Source organism: Sus scrofa, chromosome 9 (genome assembly GCF_054392235.1).
Source record: "Sus scrofa isolate SSC_HxYL_T2T_F1_AM1 chromosome 9, Sscrofa_HxYL_maternal_Yorkshire_Landrace_v2.0, whole genome shotgun sequence".
Classification (NCBI taxonomy): Eukaryota; Metazoa; Chordata; class Mammalia; order Artiodactyla; family Suidae; genus Sus; species Sus scrofa.
The window spans coordinates 57,160,305-57,177,708 of record NC_139391.1 but is presented as its reverse complement, the minus strand read 5'-3'; the positions used below and the strand labels follow the sequence as shown (position 1 = coordinate 57,177,708).

The 17,404-nt window shown below is 50.1% G+C and overlaps 1 protein-coding gene across 2 annotated transcripts in view; it reads right to left on the bottom strand.

Annotated features, from left to right (window-relative positions):
- The window catches only part of ST14 (ST14 transmembrane serine protease matriptase), a 41,456-nt gene extending 28,549 nt beyond the window's left edge, over window positions 1-12,907 (bottom strand). The window contains exon 1 of one of the 2 annotated variants that reach the window (XM_005667512.4): window positions 12,680-12,907. In XM_005667512.4, coding sequence (XP_005667569.1) covers window positions 12,680-12,760 — 81 coding nt within the window. In that variant the 5' untranslated portion in view covers window positions 12,761-12,907. Of the gene's footprint in view, window positions 1-8,748; window positions 8,833-12,679 lie in introns of those variants that run through there. The other variant, XM_005667513.4, reaches the window with a different exon arrangement.
- Window positions 12,908-17,404: the final 4,497 nt, after the last annotated feature.

Sequence of the window (17,404 nt, the reverse complement as noted above, 5' to 3'; positions counted from 1 at the left end):
GAAAGACAAAGCCAGCATAACTCATGGCCACTCCCTGGTACCATTTCAACTTAGATCCTGGCCAGAATTCCCCAGAAACTCAGCCTGGCTCAAGAGCAGGGGACCTGCCATCGCATTTGTCAACCTGAGAGAGGCTGAGCACAGGACAATGCACAGCACTGAGATACCAGGGGTGCAACTGGAGAAAAGTCCCTTCTTCAAGCTGCTGGTTATAAAGGAACCCTGTCTCCAGGCAGAAGAGGCCCTATTAAAGGGGCTCTCTCCCGCTGAATCAGCACCCACAAAAAAACTCAAGCAGCTGTGGGCACAGTACAGCCAATATGCAGGTTCCCGAGGGCAAGAACTTCACGCATCCTACGGCCACTGCAGTTCTGGCCCAGCGCAACGACCAGCACAGAGAGGACACTCAATTTGCTCATCACAGGATGACCGAAGCGACAAAGGAGAAAAGAAACCCATATTTGAATTCACCCCCTCAGCCCGGGGAAACTGATATCAAAAAAAGCCAGAATCTCAAGAAACAGGAAGTGTAAACCCTCGATGGTACTACCTCAGCATTTCCCCGACTTGTCTGGCCATGAAAAAATAATAATTAAAAATAATTAAAAAATAATAAAAAATATTTAAAATATTAAAATAATAAAAATAATTAAAAATAATTTAAAAAAGAAAAGAAGCACAAAAAAGCAAAAAAAAAAAACCCAAAAAACAAAAACACAGTGCTTGCTCGAATAGTGATTCCCAAGCCTCTCTCCCTCTCTCTGAATATTCTGATGCAGATGCAGCAGGTCAAGGGCAGGGCCCTGGGGTTTGGAAGTTTAACCTGTGTCCCATTCTTAGGAACTGGGTGGAGAGTATGCTGCCACCTACCATTTCTAGGAGGCTGCTGGCCCCACTCACTCACCTCCCATCACAGTGAGAGGAGCCTCCAGGCCATGTCAGTTTCAGTCAGCCTATTTTAAGCAACCACCTGGGATGCAAGGTACCTGTGCAAGGGGTTGGACTGGGCTTCCCCACCCAGGACTCTCCCATGATAGGTTATAAGCACCACCCAGAAGTCCCTGAAGCTGCCAGCAGATTTCTGTGGACACATACTGCCGGTTGAGACTGGTTAGCAGGTGGCTTTTGTGTTTGTTGCCTGACCCTCTCACTCTTTCCCTTCGACCTTATTCTGTCCTCAGCTGCCCCACCAGGAAGAAGGAGCTGCCGGGAAATGGGTGAGGCTGCAGGGCCCTGAGAGGATCCAAAAATTACCTGCAGATCTGTGACCCCCAGGCATTGAGAGAAACAGAAAGCTGACCCAGAGCCAACAGCTCCTGTTGAAGGAAATAAATCAAAACTGCACACCTGCTCAGAGCAAGATGGAAAGTCTCAGGGGCCTGACTCGGCTGATGTGGGCCCTGTCAGCACAGGACCCAAGGGATCGCTGCTGGCCTGCCCAGCCAGAGTCTGCAGGTTTCAGGCCTGTGCCCCCTCCCCACTCCTGGCCCTGCCCACACCACTGCGGCACTGGAACCACACACACCTGCAACCAGACTCCACAGACACAAGCCTCCATCTTTTATGAGGGGTCAGGGTGGGTGAATTTCCACCCCTTCAACACTGGATTGAGGGGCACTAACCCTGCCCCCAGAAAACCTGTAGGGAAGCATGACGCAGCTCCTGTCACCACCCACCAAGTCCCACCTGCCCCTGAAGACACAGCCCAGGGCTGAGCCCCTCCAGGAAACCCCTGGGACCACCTCAGTCCGGAGTCCTTCTCCCTGGAACCTCAATCCCCTTAGACCCACTCCATCAATGATACCCACTGGCCATAGTGGTCAGGGAATCCTAGGAGGTCAGGCTCCCCCAGTTTCTTCCTGGCACTGCTTCCCTCCCCCACCCCTTTTACCCTTGACCTTGCCCAGGTGAGCCCCTGACTGACTGACTGACTGACCAATTGAAAGACTTTTCCGGGAGTTCCCGTCGTGGCGCAGTGGTTAACAAATCCGACTAGGAACCATGAGGTTGCGGGTTCAATCCCTGCCCTTGCTCAGTGGGTTGACGATCCGGCGTTGCCGTGAGCTGTGGTGTAGGTCGCAGATGCAGTTCGGATCCCGCGTTGCTGTGGCTCTGGCGTAGGCCGGTGGCTACAGCTCCAATTCGACCCCTAGCCTGGGAACCTCCATATGCCAAGGGAGTGGCTCCGGAGAAGGCAAAAAGACAAAAAAAAAAAAGAAAGAAAGAAAGACTTTTCCCTTCATAGCCAGATTTAGGATGCCTACCCCAAGGAAGGTGCTAGAGCCCAGGGAACTCTCCTGACCTGTGTCCAACCCTAGAAGGGTTGAGAATGCTCAGTCCACACCCCAGGATTCTGCTGACAGCCCCTCAATCTCTCTAGTGTCAGCCACCCCGCCACCTGCAATATCCTCGGCATCTGCGTCTGAGTTCATCCTCGCCCAGTCTCTTCCTGTCCCGTTCCTCAGTTAAATGCTCCCCCAGGACACAAACTCTTGTCATTCCAACCAGAAAATTCCATCTCAAATGGGCTCCAAGATTGCATAAGAGAGAAGCCTGCCCCCCAACCCAGCCAGTATCTTTGATCCCACAAACTCTGTACGCACCGCATCCTTTTCAGCCAGAGAGCCCCTTCCTGGCTCAGCCACACCCACCTTTCTCCGGCCCTAGTCACCTGACCAGGAGCCAAAGTATTTGCCTGCAGGGACACAAACCAGGCAGATTCTCCAGAAATTAAACAAGAAAGAAAGAAAGAAAGGATTCCCATCGTGGCACAGTGGAAACGAATCCCACTAGGAACCATGAGGACACAGGTTCAATCCCTGGCCTCGCTCAGTGGGTTAAGGATCCGGCGTTGCTATGAGCTGTGGTATAGGTCACAGACACGGCTCAGATCTGGCATTGCTGTGGCTGTGGCTGTGGCCAGCAGCTATAGCTCTGATTAGACCCCTAGCCTGGGAACCTCCATGTGCCTCAGGTGTGGCCCTAAAAAGCAAAAAAAGCCAAAAAAAAAAAAAAAAGAAACCACTAAATTAGAAACTAAGAAAAAAGACAGTAAACCAGAAAGAGGTAAAGGCATCACCCTGTAATTTCTTTTCATCCTTTTTCCTGACTTTTCACTGAGCCCACATTCAGATTTCACGGCTAGTGCTTTTTTAGTTATTGACATTTTTGTCGAGATCACCGTAAATTTGAGTGCAGTTGTAAGAAATGAAACCAAGATCCCTGGCACACTTTGCCCAGTCTCCCCGAGTGGTAACATCAAGAAAGACTATAGTTACAACACCACGACACTGATGTAACCCACGGGTCTCATTCAGAGATCATTTTACTTGTATTCATTTGCATGGAGCTGTTAAGTTCCCAATGATTTTATCCCTGGCCTACATTCCTGTGTGGACCAACAGTCATGATTCTGAACGGTTCCCACAAGGATCCCTCCTTGCAGCCCTCCTGTGACCACACCCACTTCCTCCTGCCTGCCCCACTGCCCACCCAGCCGATCCTCCAGTTCGAAAACTGGCATTTCAAAAGTGTCAAATAAATGGATCATCCAGTATAGAATTTATAAGGATTGCTGTCTTTTTCTTCCTCAGCAATATTCCCTGGTGCATCATGCCTCAAGGCTTTGCTCTTTTGTATTGCTGAGTAGTATTCCACAGTACCTGTTAGCCTTTTTTAACCGCTGACTTGGTGGACCCAGAGAACTGCAGAAGTTAGTGGAAATGCACCAAGTGCACTGGCCTCCTGGAATTGACTACATTCAGAAACACCTCTGCACCTCTTCAGCAGCTCCCAGGAAAGTTAACTGGGCTACCTACCAATCTAGCTGTTTGAAAGCCCTGAATATGCAAACAAGAAAGCCCCATCACCAGGGAAGGGCGCCTGGAGGCCCCAACCTGTGCACAGAAGTTAAAGGACGGGAGCCACGAGAAAAATGAGGAGTCCTGTTCTTGGCATCGGATTCTTAGAGCGAAAACAGTTTAGACGTCATCCCCTCTCCATCCTCCCCGGACCACCCTTTCTGGGGGAAAGGGTATTTTCAGCTTGGGCCACCGCGACAAAGTTCTTCCCTCCCCGGAGGGTGATCAGCATCACAGTAGCCTGCACATCAGCATTGCAATAGAACTGGCAGATTCCTTCCGCTCAGGGCAGTTCCTGAAATCTCCAGAGTCCGCTCTTTTCCCAGCTAAAATGCTTGACTCGATCATTCAGTGTTTTCTACACCTCTGGCCATTGGGAAAACGCACAGTAGCTACAGGTGTGGAAAGTAACATAACGTCTTTTCTATCAAGGGAAATCTTGGCTAATCCATTGTGCTCCGGTTTCAGCTGAAACCGCCTCCTGCGACGCCCTCCTCTTTCCGTCTTCTCCCAGCAACAGTTTGTTTCAATTGGCCAACCGGGAAGAATGTGCACCCTGACCTGACCAATGGGAAGGAGACAGGAACGTCACCTGCGTTAGGGATAAATAGGGAGGGTCTTTTCTTCTTTGCATGCCCTTAGAGATAAATAGGAAAGGTCTTTTCTTCTTTGCACGCCCTTTTTGAGCACCCGCGCCCTTCTGCAGAAGTAAAGAGCCGTGTCAAGATCTCCAGTGTTCAACGTGTCTCATTTTCCAACACTGACGATGATCCGAGCCATTCTCCAACACATGGAACCCACAATTCAATAGCATAACCCAAACAGGGCCTGACCGGTCAGGTCCCCACGAGGGCTGTTTGTCAATTTCCTCCCTTATCCTGAGCACTGTTGCCATAAACCTGTCCCATAGCAGAGTCAACCAGCACCCACAAATAGTAAAAATAAAATACTAACGACAAAAAATGACATATCCACTTGATGAAAGTTTATGCAGCCATCAAGAATCATTTTGCAAAGGGTAGGTAATAACGCGGAAAAACTCTAAAATACAATGTTAAATGAGAAAAAGTCAAAGTGTTAGGGTGTTTCCTCCCCCTTCCAAACTCAGTTCAGGTTGTCTCTTCTGATAAGCCTCCAAGGAAAGCCCCTCCCCCACTGTTTTAGTGGAGTGATGTCCTCCAGTTTCCCTGTCACCCCAAGCATACCTGCACCCCAATCTCTGGGTCTCAAAGTCAACCAACTGTTCCTTAAGGATGGAGGAGAGGGGAGAGGGCTGCGTCTTGCTCCACAACACAAGTGTGGTTTAGATATGTAATAAATAGGTGATCAATTCATTCATTACAACCATGTCTTTAGCAACAGGATAGGAATGACATTATAGTTCCATCTGGGGAGAATACATGTACACATATATATTAATATACACATAAGTATTAATTCATGCATAGAAGACTGTGGGAGAATAGAAACCTGACTGTTTATAGGGTTATAAAATCTGGGGAGAGAATTTCAGAGGAATTTCACTGTATATATTTTTACATTGCTTGACTTAAAAAAAAAAAATCCTTTCCTAAGTTTTTAATTGGAAAAAAAAGCAACTTTTTTTTTTTTTTTTAGAGCTGCACCCACAGCATATGGAGGTTCCCAGGCTAGGGGTTGAATCGGAGCTGTAACTGCCAGCCTATGCCACAACCACAGCAATGCCAGATCCAAGCCATGTCTGAGAGCTACATCACAACTCATGGGCAACACCAGATCCTTAACCCACTGAGCGAGGACAGGGATCAAACCGCATCCTCATGGATCCTAGTCGGGTTCCTTAACCACTGAGCCACTATGGGAACTCCAAAAGCAACTTTTTTTAAAGAAAATATGCATAGGCAATATCCAGTTAATAAAATGCCTCTCTAGGAGTTTCCTCGTGGCTCAGTAGGTTATGGATCCAGCGGCTACACTACAGCGGCTCTGTTATAGCTGTGGCGGGAGTTCAGTCCCTGGCTGGGGAACTTCTACATGCTGTAGATGTGGCCAAAAAAAAAAAAAAAAAAAATTGTCTCTCTTGGGTACTTTCCCCATTTCTAAAATTCCTTCTACTTTTCTAAGCCAAATTTTCTTTAAATATGTATATATCAGCCTTTTTAATAATAATTTTTAAAGATACAACCAAATAAAAATACTGAGGGGGGATTTGTTTGACATTTGAGGTAACCACATTATAGGCTGGCTTTGTGAACTCAAAATTCTGGGTCTGCCTTGTTGCCCTGCTCGCTCCTTAGATCCCAACTGTCGGGGGATGGAGGTTTTAAGTCTTATCTGGGTGGTTCACTTACTTCTAAGGCAGCTGGCTGCCCAGGTCCTTCTGAGTCATGATGAAATCATTTGAGGTATCGGCCTTTCCCTCCTGATAGGGTGTCATCTACGAAGCTGATAAGCGAGGCCCTAAGACCTCATCAGAGTTGTTGCTAAATAAGAAATGACACAAGACCCAGGAAGGAGTCAGGAGCAACCCCGAGGCCACCACCCAGAGTGACCTGGAAGCATGAGGAGATCCTTTGGGCACAGTCAATCAGACACAACTCTGCAGACCTGACTCTCCTCCAGCCCCCAGCCCTCCACTGTGCCCAGTTGATAGGAGGCTGATATGCCTTCCAGAACATATGTGTACAACAACAAACTAGATAACACCTAGGCATGCAGCAAAGATTGGAAAGAGGTATGCGAAATGTAAAGAATCTGATTTGTGTGCCTGGGCAGGTAAATTTTCTTTATTTTAAAATCTATTATGATTTTTAATCACATGTATAATAAACAAAGCTCCATCTGTCAAAGCCTTGTGGAAATCCCATCTCCAGCCAGCCTCCTGGTCTACCAGGTGAGTCACCTCATCAAAAGCGGAAACCTGAGAGTTTAGTATAAGAGATCTTTAGTGGGCTCCTGCTGGAGCCTGGTGCTGAGCACTGTTTAACAATGTGTTCTGGGGTTTTGCTTGGGGTGCGCATGAATTACCCATCATCCTGGGATTGTTCTGAGGTTAGCAGGCTTTGAAGTCACAAAGATCTAGGTTTGAACTCTTGCTCTACACAAACTGCCTTTGGGCCATTATGCAAACTTTTCAAGCCTCAGTATTCTCTTCTGTAAACTAGGTATTTTTTCTTTTCTTTCTCTCTCTCTTTTTTTTTTGTCTTTTTTTTTTTTTTTTTTTTTTTTTTGTCTTTTTAGGGCCGCACCCACAGCATATGGAGGTTCCCAAGCTACAGCTGGCAGCCTACACCACAGCCACAGCAACACCAGATCCAACGCCGGATCGTTAACCCACTGAACGAGGCCAGGGATTGAACCTGGGTCCTCGTGGATTCTAGTCAGATTCGTTTCCTCTGAGCCATGATGGGAACTCTGGCGTTTTTTTTCTACTACTGTTGCTGTGAGGATTAAGAGAGCATGAATTGAAAATGCACATCTTGGAGTTCCTGTCGTGGCTCAGTGGTTAACGAATCCGACTAAGAACCATGAGGTTGCAGGTTCGATCCCTGGCCTCGCTCAGTGGGTTAAGGATCCGGCGTTGCCGTGAGCTGTGGTGTGGTTTGCAGACGCGGCTCGGATCCTTCGTTGCTGTGGCTCTGGCGTAGGCCGGCAGCTACAGCTCCGAATGGACCCCTAGCCTGGGAACCTCCATGTGCCGTGGGAGCGGCCCAAGAAATGGCAAAAAAACAAAAAAATAAAAATTAAAAAAAAAAAGAAAATGCACATCTTTAGTGAAGGGTAGTGATGACTGACTGTCTTGTTAAGGGCCACCTTTTCGCCATCATCATCACCAACTACGAGACAAATTCTGACCAGTGAGTCAACTACCACAGGGATCCAAAGCATTCTGCTGCTAAGCAAATTCTGAAAATATGAGATTCCAAGACAGAATTTTTAGTAAGGATCCGCTTCAAGAAAAGTCCTTAGCAAAGACAAAAGTCATGGCATTACTGCCCATGACTTCTGAGCAAACCCCAAACACCTTTCTCACCACTGCCAGCCAGGGTGAGAATTCTCTGAGAATCTCAGAAGTTCCCATTTTCCCATCCTATCCTATCCAACAATTTTTGTAATTTGGCTAAGCGTGAGGCATCTCAGAAAATCCTGAGAAGAGAAATCCAGTTTCTTACCAAATCAAACCATCTCTTACCCTTAGTAATTCAGACCTTCCTGGGCCCACTGGGCTGTCAGCCCTGTCTCATACCACAGCATTTCCAAGGAGAATGCAGCAAAGCCAGACTGCCTGGGTTCAAATCCTGAACCCACTACTGTTTTGCTCTGCGACCTTAGGCAAGTTACTCAGCCTCTCTGGGCTCCACTTTCCTCACCTATGAAAGGGTAATAGTACTTACTCTGAGAGGTGTAAGACATGGCACATGCTCCATAAACTCAGCGATGATCATTAGTATTCCAGACACTCCAATAACCCATGTGCAAGGTCAGAAGCCACAACTTTGGGACCTGTGCTCCTTAGGGCCTTGTCACACCCTCACCCCTCTTCCCAAAACAGACTTTCTCTCTTAGGAGAGACAGGAGTCAACAGCCTGGGCAGAACCACAGGCCAGAGAAGCTGGCACCAGCAAAACTCTAGGACCACAGCCACAGCTGGCAGTGAGAGGCCTGGGTGGGGGAGGCTGTGGCAAAACGGCACCCCCACCAAGGAGCCAGCTTTGGGCAGACCCACTCCTGGACGATTTGCAGGGGTAGCAGGCAAGGGCTTCTTCCCAAGGCACCTGTCAAGCTAGTGCTGTCTTCTCCTACCCTCAGTTTTCTTTCTCCTAAACGAGGGCCACAGATTCCCAGGACCGGGCTGGAGGGAAGGCTGTATGAGGCCTGAGGAAGGCAGGCTTCCTGACCATTCACACACCTTGGCTCCCGCTGCTCACCACCTTCCCAGGCTCTCCGCTCACTCCTGCAGGCACCTTTCAGCACACGGCCTTCCCCTCCAGAGGCCCGCGCATGCTCTGAGAGCCCAGAAAGAGGGAAGTGCTCTAAGTTTTGGTTTGTGTGCTGGGAGGGAGAAAGGCCTGAGCAGTCTGTCCTAGCACCCATTTCCCTTTTTTTTCTTCTTTGCCTGCACCCGAGGCATGTGGAGGTTCCCAGGCTAGGGGTCCAATCGGAGCTACAGCTGCCAGCCTACACCAGAGTCACAGCAACATCAGATCTGAGTTGCGCCTGTGACCTACACCACAGCCACAGCCACGCCAGATCTGAGCCTCATCTGCAACCTACACCACAGCTCACGGCAACGCCAGATCCTTAACCCACTGAGCAAGGCCAAGGATCGAACCTGTGTCCTCATAGATACTAGTCAGATTCGTTTCCACTGAGCCACAACAGGAATTCTCCCATTTTCCTTTCACAGGAGGACCTTCCTCACAGAAGCCACATAAAGGAGGGAAATGAAAACTACAAGGCCCTAGGGAGAGGGTTTCCATTGCCAGAATGCTGTTCCCAACACTCCTGGATGAGATTCCCAGAGCTCAGCAGGCAGGCAGGCAGGCAGGTCTGCCAGGTCACCCCCCCCCCACCCCAACCTAGGTTCTCAGCCTCTTCCTAAGCATCCTACTGATATGATATCAGCTTACAGTTTGTCTCAAGGCTTTGCCAACTCAAGAAATTCAAACTGTGATTTGTACCCCACACTGCAACTTATAAAGGGCTTTCGTGTAAAGGATGCTTTTTAATTTTTGCAACAAATCTGTGACATACATGTCATCCCCATTTTATAGCCACAGAAACTAAGGTCCAGAGAGATTAGGTAACACTTCTGAGATCATCTGACGGGAAAGTGGCAACACCAGGTCTTGACTCCAGGTTGGAAACCCCTGCCACCACATCAGTGACAGAAGAGACTGAGAGCAAGGAGTTCAATAGCAACAGTGCCCCTGTGGGGCCCAGTGTGACCAAGCCAGGCTCCTGCCGATGCAGAGGACAAACCCAGGGGCAGCAGCTGCACCTCCTGCTTAGAAAACAAGTCAAGGCAGAGGTGCAGTGGGTTAAGAATGTGACTGCAGTGGCTTGGGTTGCTGCAGAGGTACAGGTTCCGCCCCCAGCCCCATGCAGTATGTAAAAGGATCTGGCGTGGCCATAGCTGCAGCTTGAATTCAGTCCCTGGCCCAGGAACTTCCATATGCCATGGGTGTGGCCATAAAACAATTTTTTTAAAAAAAGAACAAAAAGGAGTTCCCGTCGTGGCACAACAGAAATGAATCGAACTAGGAACCATGAGGTTGTGGGTTCGATCCCTGGCCTCACTCCATAGGTTAAGGATCTGGCGTTGCCATGAGCTGTGGTCGCCATGAGCTGTGGTCGCAGGCGCGGCTTGGATCCCGAGTTGCTGTGGCTGTGGCGCAGGCCAGCGGCTACCGTTCCGAATGGACCCCTAGCCTGGGAACCTCCATATGCTGAGGGTAAAGCCCTAAAAGACAAAAAGATGAAAAAAAAAAAAAAAGAAGAAGAAGAAAAACAAGTCAAGGCAGAGTCTACAGACCCTGACTGCAAACACTGCAGGGTAATCCAGGAGTGAGAGTTCTGAGAAAGCATGGGGTGGGGAGCAGGATTCTGAGGACTTCCTGGAGAAACAGAAATGAGCTTTAGGCAGAGCAGGCCACTTCCTTTAGGACACTGACTCACGTCTAATTTTCTCACACATCTCAGCACGGCTCTCAAGAGTGTAAGTTCCTGGGAGTTCCCGTCGTGGTGCAGTGGTTAACGAATCCGACTAGGAACCATGAGGTTGCAGGTTCTATCCCTGGCCTTGCTCAGTGGGTAAAGGATCTGGCATTGCCGTGAGCTGCAGTGTGGGTCGCAGATGCGGCTCAGATCCTGAGTTGCTGTGGCTCTGGCATAGGCCAGTGCTACAGCTCCAATTAGACCCCTAGCCTAGGAACCTCCATATGCCACGTGAGTGGCCCTAGAAAAGGCAAAAAGACAAAAAAAAAAAAAAAAGAGTGTAAGTTCCTTAAGGGAAACAACAACATCTTATTCATCTTTGATAGCCTTTCCCCCAACAGTGTCCGGCCCAGGATGAGGTATAGACATCAGTTCAGTGGAGCTTGGCAGGTGAAAAAGACAGTGATCCACTTAAGGGGAAAAAGGCGGAATCAGAGTGGAAGGAAGAGCCCAGCGGAGTGGAGAATGGATAATCTTCACGGAAGAGAATGAGCAGGACCATGAGGGGACAAAATCAAGGACTTATGGGTAGCCGTGGAAGCTCAGAGGAGCATGTGGGCGGTGAGAGGACTGCAGGAAGAAAGAGCCAGCTCTTGAGAGTCAGCAGGAGAGTCCCAGAAAGGGAAGTCAGGAAGAAGTAAGACTTGAACAGAGGGAATAAAAACAGCCCAGAAATAGCAAACACCAAACAGCAGGCCCTCTGCTGAGGAGGCAGGAGGCTAGAGCCCCAGTAGGCAATTATCAGGGATTCATAAACATGGCAATTAAAGCAAGGAAAATAGAAGATGTCCACCACCAGTGTGCATCTGCCCCCAGCAGGGCTGAGACTCAGCGGGAACAGTCCCAAGCCTCCAGGCTGGCTGCTGAGTCCACACTTCCTCCCGCACTGGCTGGAAAAGTGGAGAAACCCAGAGTACCCAGCCTCAGTTGCTAAGGGTGGTTCAGAGAATGAGGGCATCCCCAGAATCTGGCTTCTGCAAGCTTTCTCAGTCAGAATGGCCTTGGAAAAGACAGTGATTCTCGAGAGACCTCGGTGGAGGCCTGGCTGTTAGTCCTGCCAGAGCACTGCCATGTAGCTTCCCCGCTCTTTACGTTAAGATCTAACTTTTTTTTTTTTTTTTTTTTTTTTTTTTTTTTTTTTTGAGTTCCCGTCGTGGCGCAGTGGTTAGCGAATCCGACTAGGAACCATGAGGTTGCGGGTTCGGTCCCTGCCCTTGCTCAGTGGGTTAACGATCCGGCGTTGCCGTGAGCTGTGGTGTAGGTCGCAGACGCGGCTCGATCCCGCGTTGCTGTGACTCTGGTGTAGGCTGGCGGCTACAGCTCCGATTCAACCCCTAGCCTGGGAACCTCCATATGCCGTGGGAGCGGCCCAAAGAAATAGCAAAAAGACAAAAAAAAAAAAAAAAGATCTAACATTTTAATTAAAGATCTTTTAAGAAGTCTCTCCTGTTCTTTCTGCCAAGCAAGAGTTTTCTGCTTCAGTGTCTTCCAAAAGGCTCAAGACACAGCTTCCCACATCCTTTCCCATAAAGTCACCTGCCCAAACGGCTCCATCCCCTCTTGGAGAAGCCCAGACCCAGTCCCGCCCTGGGTGTCCCAAGCTCTATGGCAAGCGAAGCTCTGGCCTCCCAGTTGTCCTCTGCAGAGGTCCTCAGAATGTCTTCAGACCAGCAAGACAAAAACAAGTTCCTGCAGAGGCCAAGGACGCTAGGACTCCGGAGCCCTTTGGCAACTTTCCTTTCCCGACCCAAACCACCTAGTCTGAGGCCACGCCGTTGGTTCCTTCCAGATGTGCACCCACTGCGCGGAGATTATGCAAGGCCCAAGATGAGAACCCTTCCAGGTCAGGGAAAAGCCCGAGGGACAGGGGGACCGGGGCAGAGAGACGCCTGTACCTAGGCGGGCGCGGCGAGGCGGGAATCGAAGGTCCTGCCGGGTTCCCGCCGAGCAGGAAATTCCACCTGTTGACCCGGCGCCGCGACCACAAACCGGCAGAGGAGCGGCTCCCTCGGCCGACAGAAGCGCCGCGCTACTCCCCCGGCCCCCGATTCCCCGGGCCCTGTCCTCGCCCCCCGGCCCCCGCGTGTCCCGCCCAGATGCCCGCGCCGCCAGCGCTCGCCCACCTCCGGCCGCGAACTGTACTTGAGTCCCGCGCCGAGGCCCCCGAAGCCGCCAGCGCCCCTGCGCTCCCGGTCGCTCCTCATGGTCCCGTGGGCGGTGGGGCTCAGGCCATCGCCGCGGGGTCGGGGTCGGGGCGCGGGGCGGGCCTGGTTCCGGTCGCAGGTCCAGCGCGCCGGCCGCCGAGGTTCTTACCCGGCCCTTCCTGTCGCGCGCAGGTAGTTTCAGGGTGTGGCTCCCGGCCAGCCCCGCCCGCCGCGTCGCCGCACCTTCCCCTCCACCCCCTCCACCTCCTCCCCCCAGCCCGCGGGGCTCTCGGCCACCTCCTCCCCTAGGGAACCGGGAAGCTAGGCCACTGCCTGGAGGTGGTGGAGGAGCTGGGTGGGGCGACCTGTCTGGCGGTGGCCCTCTGCCCGCACCGTGCCCCGCTCACATAACAGGCCCCCGGGAGATAGCGTGAAACTGCAGCGAAACTTGGGAGTTCCCGGCCTGGCGCTGTGGAAATGAATCCGACTAGGAACCATGAGGTTTCAGGTTCTATCCCTGGCCTCGCTCAGTGGGTTAAGGATACGGCGTTGCCCTCAGCTGTGGTGTAGGTTGCAGACGCGGCTCGGATCTGGCGTTGCTGTGGCTCTGGCCTGGGATGGCAGCGGCAGCTCGGATTAGACCCCTAGCAGGTGCGGCCCTAAAAAGACAAAACAAACAAACAAAACAGGGAAACTTTTCCCCCACCCCCGCCCTTTTCCTCGCCTAGAAGTGGCCCATCCTCCACCTGGAGTCCAGCCTTGGTTTCCCTCCCTCTCTTCCAGAGTCTTCAGTCTCTCCCCACCTTGCTCCACTTGTCCAGGTCTCAGTTCTGACCTACCCGTGGCCCAGCTTCCACCTCCAGCCACTGGCCCCCTCTCCCTCCTGGCAGGTAGCTGCCTCTCCTTCCTCCTTGTTGCTCCATGAGGGCCTCCCTGTGGCCTGCATCCGGCTCTCCCAGAGTTGCTCAACTCAGTGCCCTCTCAACTGCTCCCAGCCTCCTTCACCTATTTGCAGCATCTGATACTGATTGACCCCAGCCTCAAATGCTCACCTTCCCTGGATTCTGGTCCTCCTTTCTGGCCCCTAAATGTCAGAGTTCCCAAAGCTCTCTCTCTTTTTTTTTTCTCTACACTTTCTTGGCAACTCATCTGATGGCTTCAGGTAGGTTAAGTCCACCTTCCTAGCATTGACATGATGAGGGAGGGCCAATCCTGAATTAACAATTGCCTGGGGAGAAAAATTGCTTGGGAACTTCTCCTTTTGCTTTCTACTAGTGTTACGCATTTGCATTTAACAAATATCATTCAGTACAAGTTATATATTAAGCACCCGTTCTTGATGCTGGGAAACAAGAGCAAGCAAAATAAAAACTCCTGCTTTGGAGTTTCCTTGTGGCTCAGGAGGTTAAGGATCCCGTGTTGTCACTGCTGTGGCTCAAGTTAGATACCTGGCATGGAAACTTCCACAGGCCCCTGGCACGGCCAAAAAGAAAAAAGAAAAGAAAAGAAAAACAGCAAAAGAGAAACAATCAGCAAGGCCCAGACTCCCTTCCCAGACTTGGCCGTCTTGCACCATTTCTCCTGTTATATTATCATTCTCCTAGGCTCAAAACCTTGGAATCATCTTTGACTCTCCAACCCTCAACCCTTATATTTCCTACCTAATTTGTTCCAGACTCAGTTGAGACCTTCACTTAAGTAGCTGAGGTGTGTAAAACCCCTTTTTCCTCCCCTATTAGGAGACCCCACTTGAAGCTCTTGCACGTTGCCTGGATTAGTGTAAGAAGGAAATGCATCTCCTGCCCGCAGTTTGTGGTCCTCTAATCTCTCCTACACAGGGCAACCAGGTTACTCTTCCTAAATCACAGCATCTTTAAAACCTGAGTGTTGGGAGCTCCCGTCATGGCTCAGGGGAAACGAATCTGACTAGTATAGAACTAGTATAGTTCGATCTCTTGCATCCCTCAGTGGGTTAAGGATCTGGCAGATATGGCTCAGATCCTTGGTTGCTGTGGCTGTGGTGTAGGCTGGCAGCTGCCGCACCAATTCGACCCCTAGCCCAGGAATCTCTACATGCCACCAGTGCAGCCCTAAAAAGAAAAAAAAAAAAAAAAACCCTCAATGTCTCCTGGATCAAATCCAGCAGCCTTCCCTGGCTTTCACCATGTGATCTGTCTTCCTTTGCACACTTGCCTCCCAGCCATCTTATTAAGACCCCTCCTCTGCAGCTAGACTTTTCCACATCGTCTTCTTTCCTAATGCTTCTTACCCACTGGGAAGCCCTGCTCCTTCATACTCTTACCTTGCACATTGGGACAAAGTCACCTGCACTCTAGTCATTCATGTTCTTCACTGTTTCTAGCTCTCTGCCTTTTGGGAACAGGCTAGGATTTGAAGTTAGGTATGACCATAGCAGTAGCCGTAAGCAGGGAAAGGTTAAATGTCAAATGATACACTCCTCTTCCAGGCAGGAGCCCAAGGAAACAATGCACAATCCCCATGCCCCCCTTTCCCTGGCAAGGGGATCCTGGAAGCACATATTGAGAAAAGACAAGATCCCCATCACTCTGTAGCCTTAGGTGGCTGCAGTGAGCAGAGGCTCCTATGGTGTGATGTGATATGTAGTATAAATGAGAGATAAGCTTCTAGAATGTTAAGCCACTGAGAGTTGAGGTTTGTTTGTTATTGCAGCAAATCTAGCCCATCCTGACTGATATATTACCTCCTCCAAGAGATTTTCCTTCCCTCTAAATCAGAACTAGGCCTGTTTGTACCTCCCTTGTGGAATTTATCACCTTTTCTTTGCATTTCTGTCCATGTCTTATTTACCTTTGAATCCTCAGAGCCTAGCACACTGACTGGCACAATAAATTATGTCCATTAAATACATAGAAAATAAGTTTGCCACCTACCATCAAATGAAGCATCTGAAAGCTATATAGAGGGGTTCCTGCTATGATGCAAAAGGATTATCTTCATCTTGGGAGCCTTGGGACCCATGTTCAATCCCTGGCCCAGCACAGTGGGTTAAGGATCCAGCATTGCTACAGCTGTGGCTTCAGTAACAATTGCAGCTCAGATCTGATCCCTGGCCCAGGAACTCCATATGCTGTGGGGTGGCCAATAAAAGAGAGAGAGAGAAAAAAAAAGCTAAGTAGAAGATAGCAGAACATAATTTTCTGTGTATTGGCTCAAAGTCACCTATGGAACTTCATAGGTCCTGCCTTGGTACTATAGTTACAATGACACAAATACCCTTTAATTTGTGTGGGTGACTGAAAGTAAGCTAGATCCAAAGTAACATCAAGGAGAGGGCCTGCATGGCTCCAAAACTTGCTGCTCTGCTACAAAAGAGTGTCTCATTTGTCTTCCAGAGTCCTAGAGCATCCTCTTTTATCTTATGGAGCTGTGACTGCCTTGCAGGTAGAAGGCACTCCATGCTGTCGTCTGAATGCCGTGCTCATGTGGTGCATTTGCTGGGATTCCAGTTTAAGAAGAAGCGGTGCAAGCCAAGACGCTTCCCCTGGCACTGTGTCCTGTCAGCTTGCTGAGTGCACGCCACGTGTGACAGGGGGAGATGTGTAACCACATGTCCTTATGGTACACCCATTTGGTTTAATCCTCATAAAACTGTGATATGTGAGGTCAGTGCTTGTATTCCTGAATTATAATTGAAGACACCCAAGAGCAGAAACCTAAAAGGATTGTCACACTCCTAAGGGGTAAACAGCCAGGTTGTCACACTCCTAAGGGGTAAACAGCCAGGTTGTCACACTCCTAAGGGGTAAACAGCCAGGTTGTCACACTCCTAAGGGGTAAAGCCAGACTCAACTCCAGATGTCAGCCTGAAGCCTGTGTCAATTTGCTGCAATGACCAACTCCTGCAATCTCCATCATCAACTTCCTCCTCCCCTACAAGCGCTCTCTCCCACTGCCATCCCTCAGGAAAGTCCTTCTTTTCCTGCCTCTAGGGCCCTGTCCACTGGGCCCCCTCAGCCATTTCAACTACTCCAATGTCTTTGGGGCCAGAGCCACTTAGAGGATGTACATGTAGACCTGGCCAACTGGCTTCAACCAGTGATGATGTGGGAGGGGGTGGGGCCACATCAGGTAGACCCAGCCCAAGTTAAAATCCCCAAGCTCAGAGTTCCCTTCATGGCTCAGCAGTTAAAGAACCAGACTACGATCCATGAGGATGCGGGTTTGATCCCTGGCCTTGCTCAGTGGGTTAAGGATCTGGCGTTGCCGTGAGTGAGCTGTGATGTAGGTCTCATGTATGGCTGGGATCCCACATTGCTCTAGCTGTGGCCTAGGCCAGCAGCTGCAGCTCCAATTCAACCCCTAGCCTGGGAACCTCCGTATGCCACAGATGCAGCCGTAAAAAATAAAATAAAAAGTCTAAAAAATATAGTGAAAACAGTGGACAAATCAAGGTGAAGCAGATCATGCCAGGCCTGCAGGCAAATCCTAGTCTTGAGAGAACCAGTCTACAGACAAGGTAAGTGGGAGGGATTTAGAAGGCGGGGGAGGACTTCCCATCTTGGCTCAGCAGTAATGACTCTGACTAGTATCCATGAGGTTGCAGGTTTGATCTCTGGCTTTGCTCAGTGGGTTAAGGATCTGGTGTTGCCATGAGCTGTGATGTAGGTCGCAGATGTGGCTTGGATCCCTCGTTGCTATGGTGGTGGCATAGGTCAGCAGTTA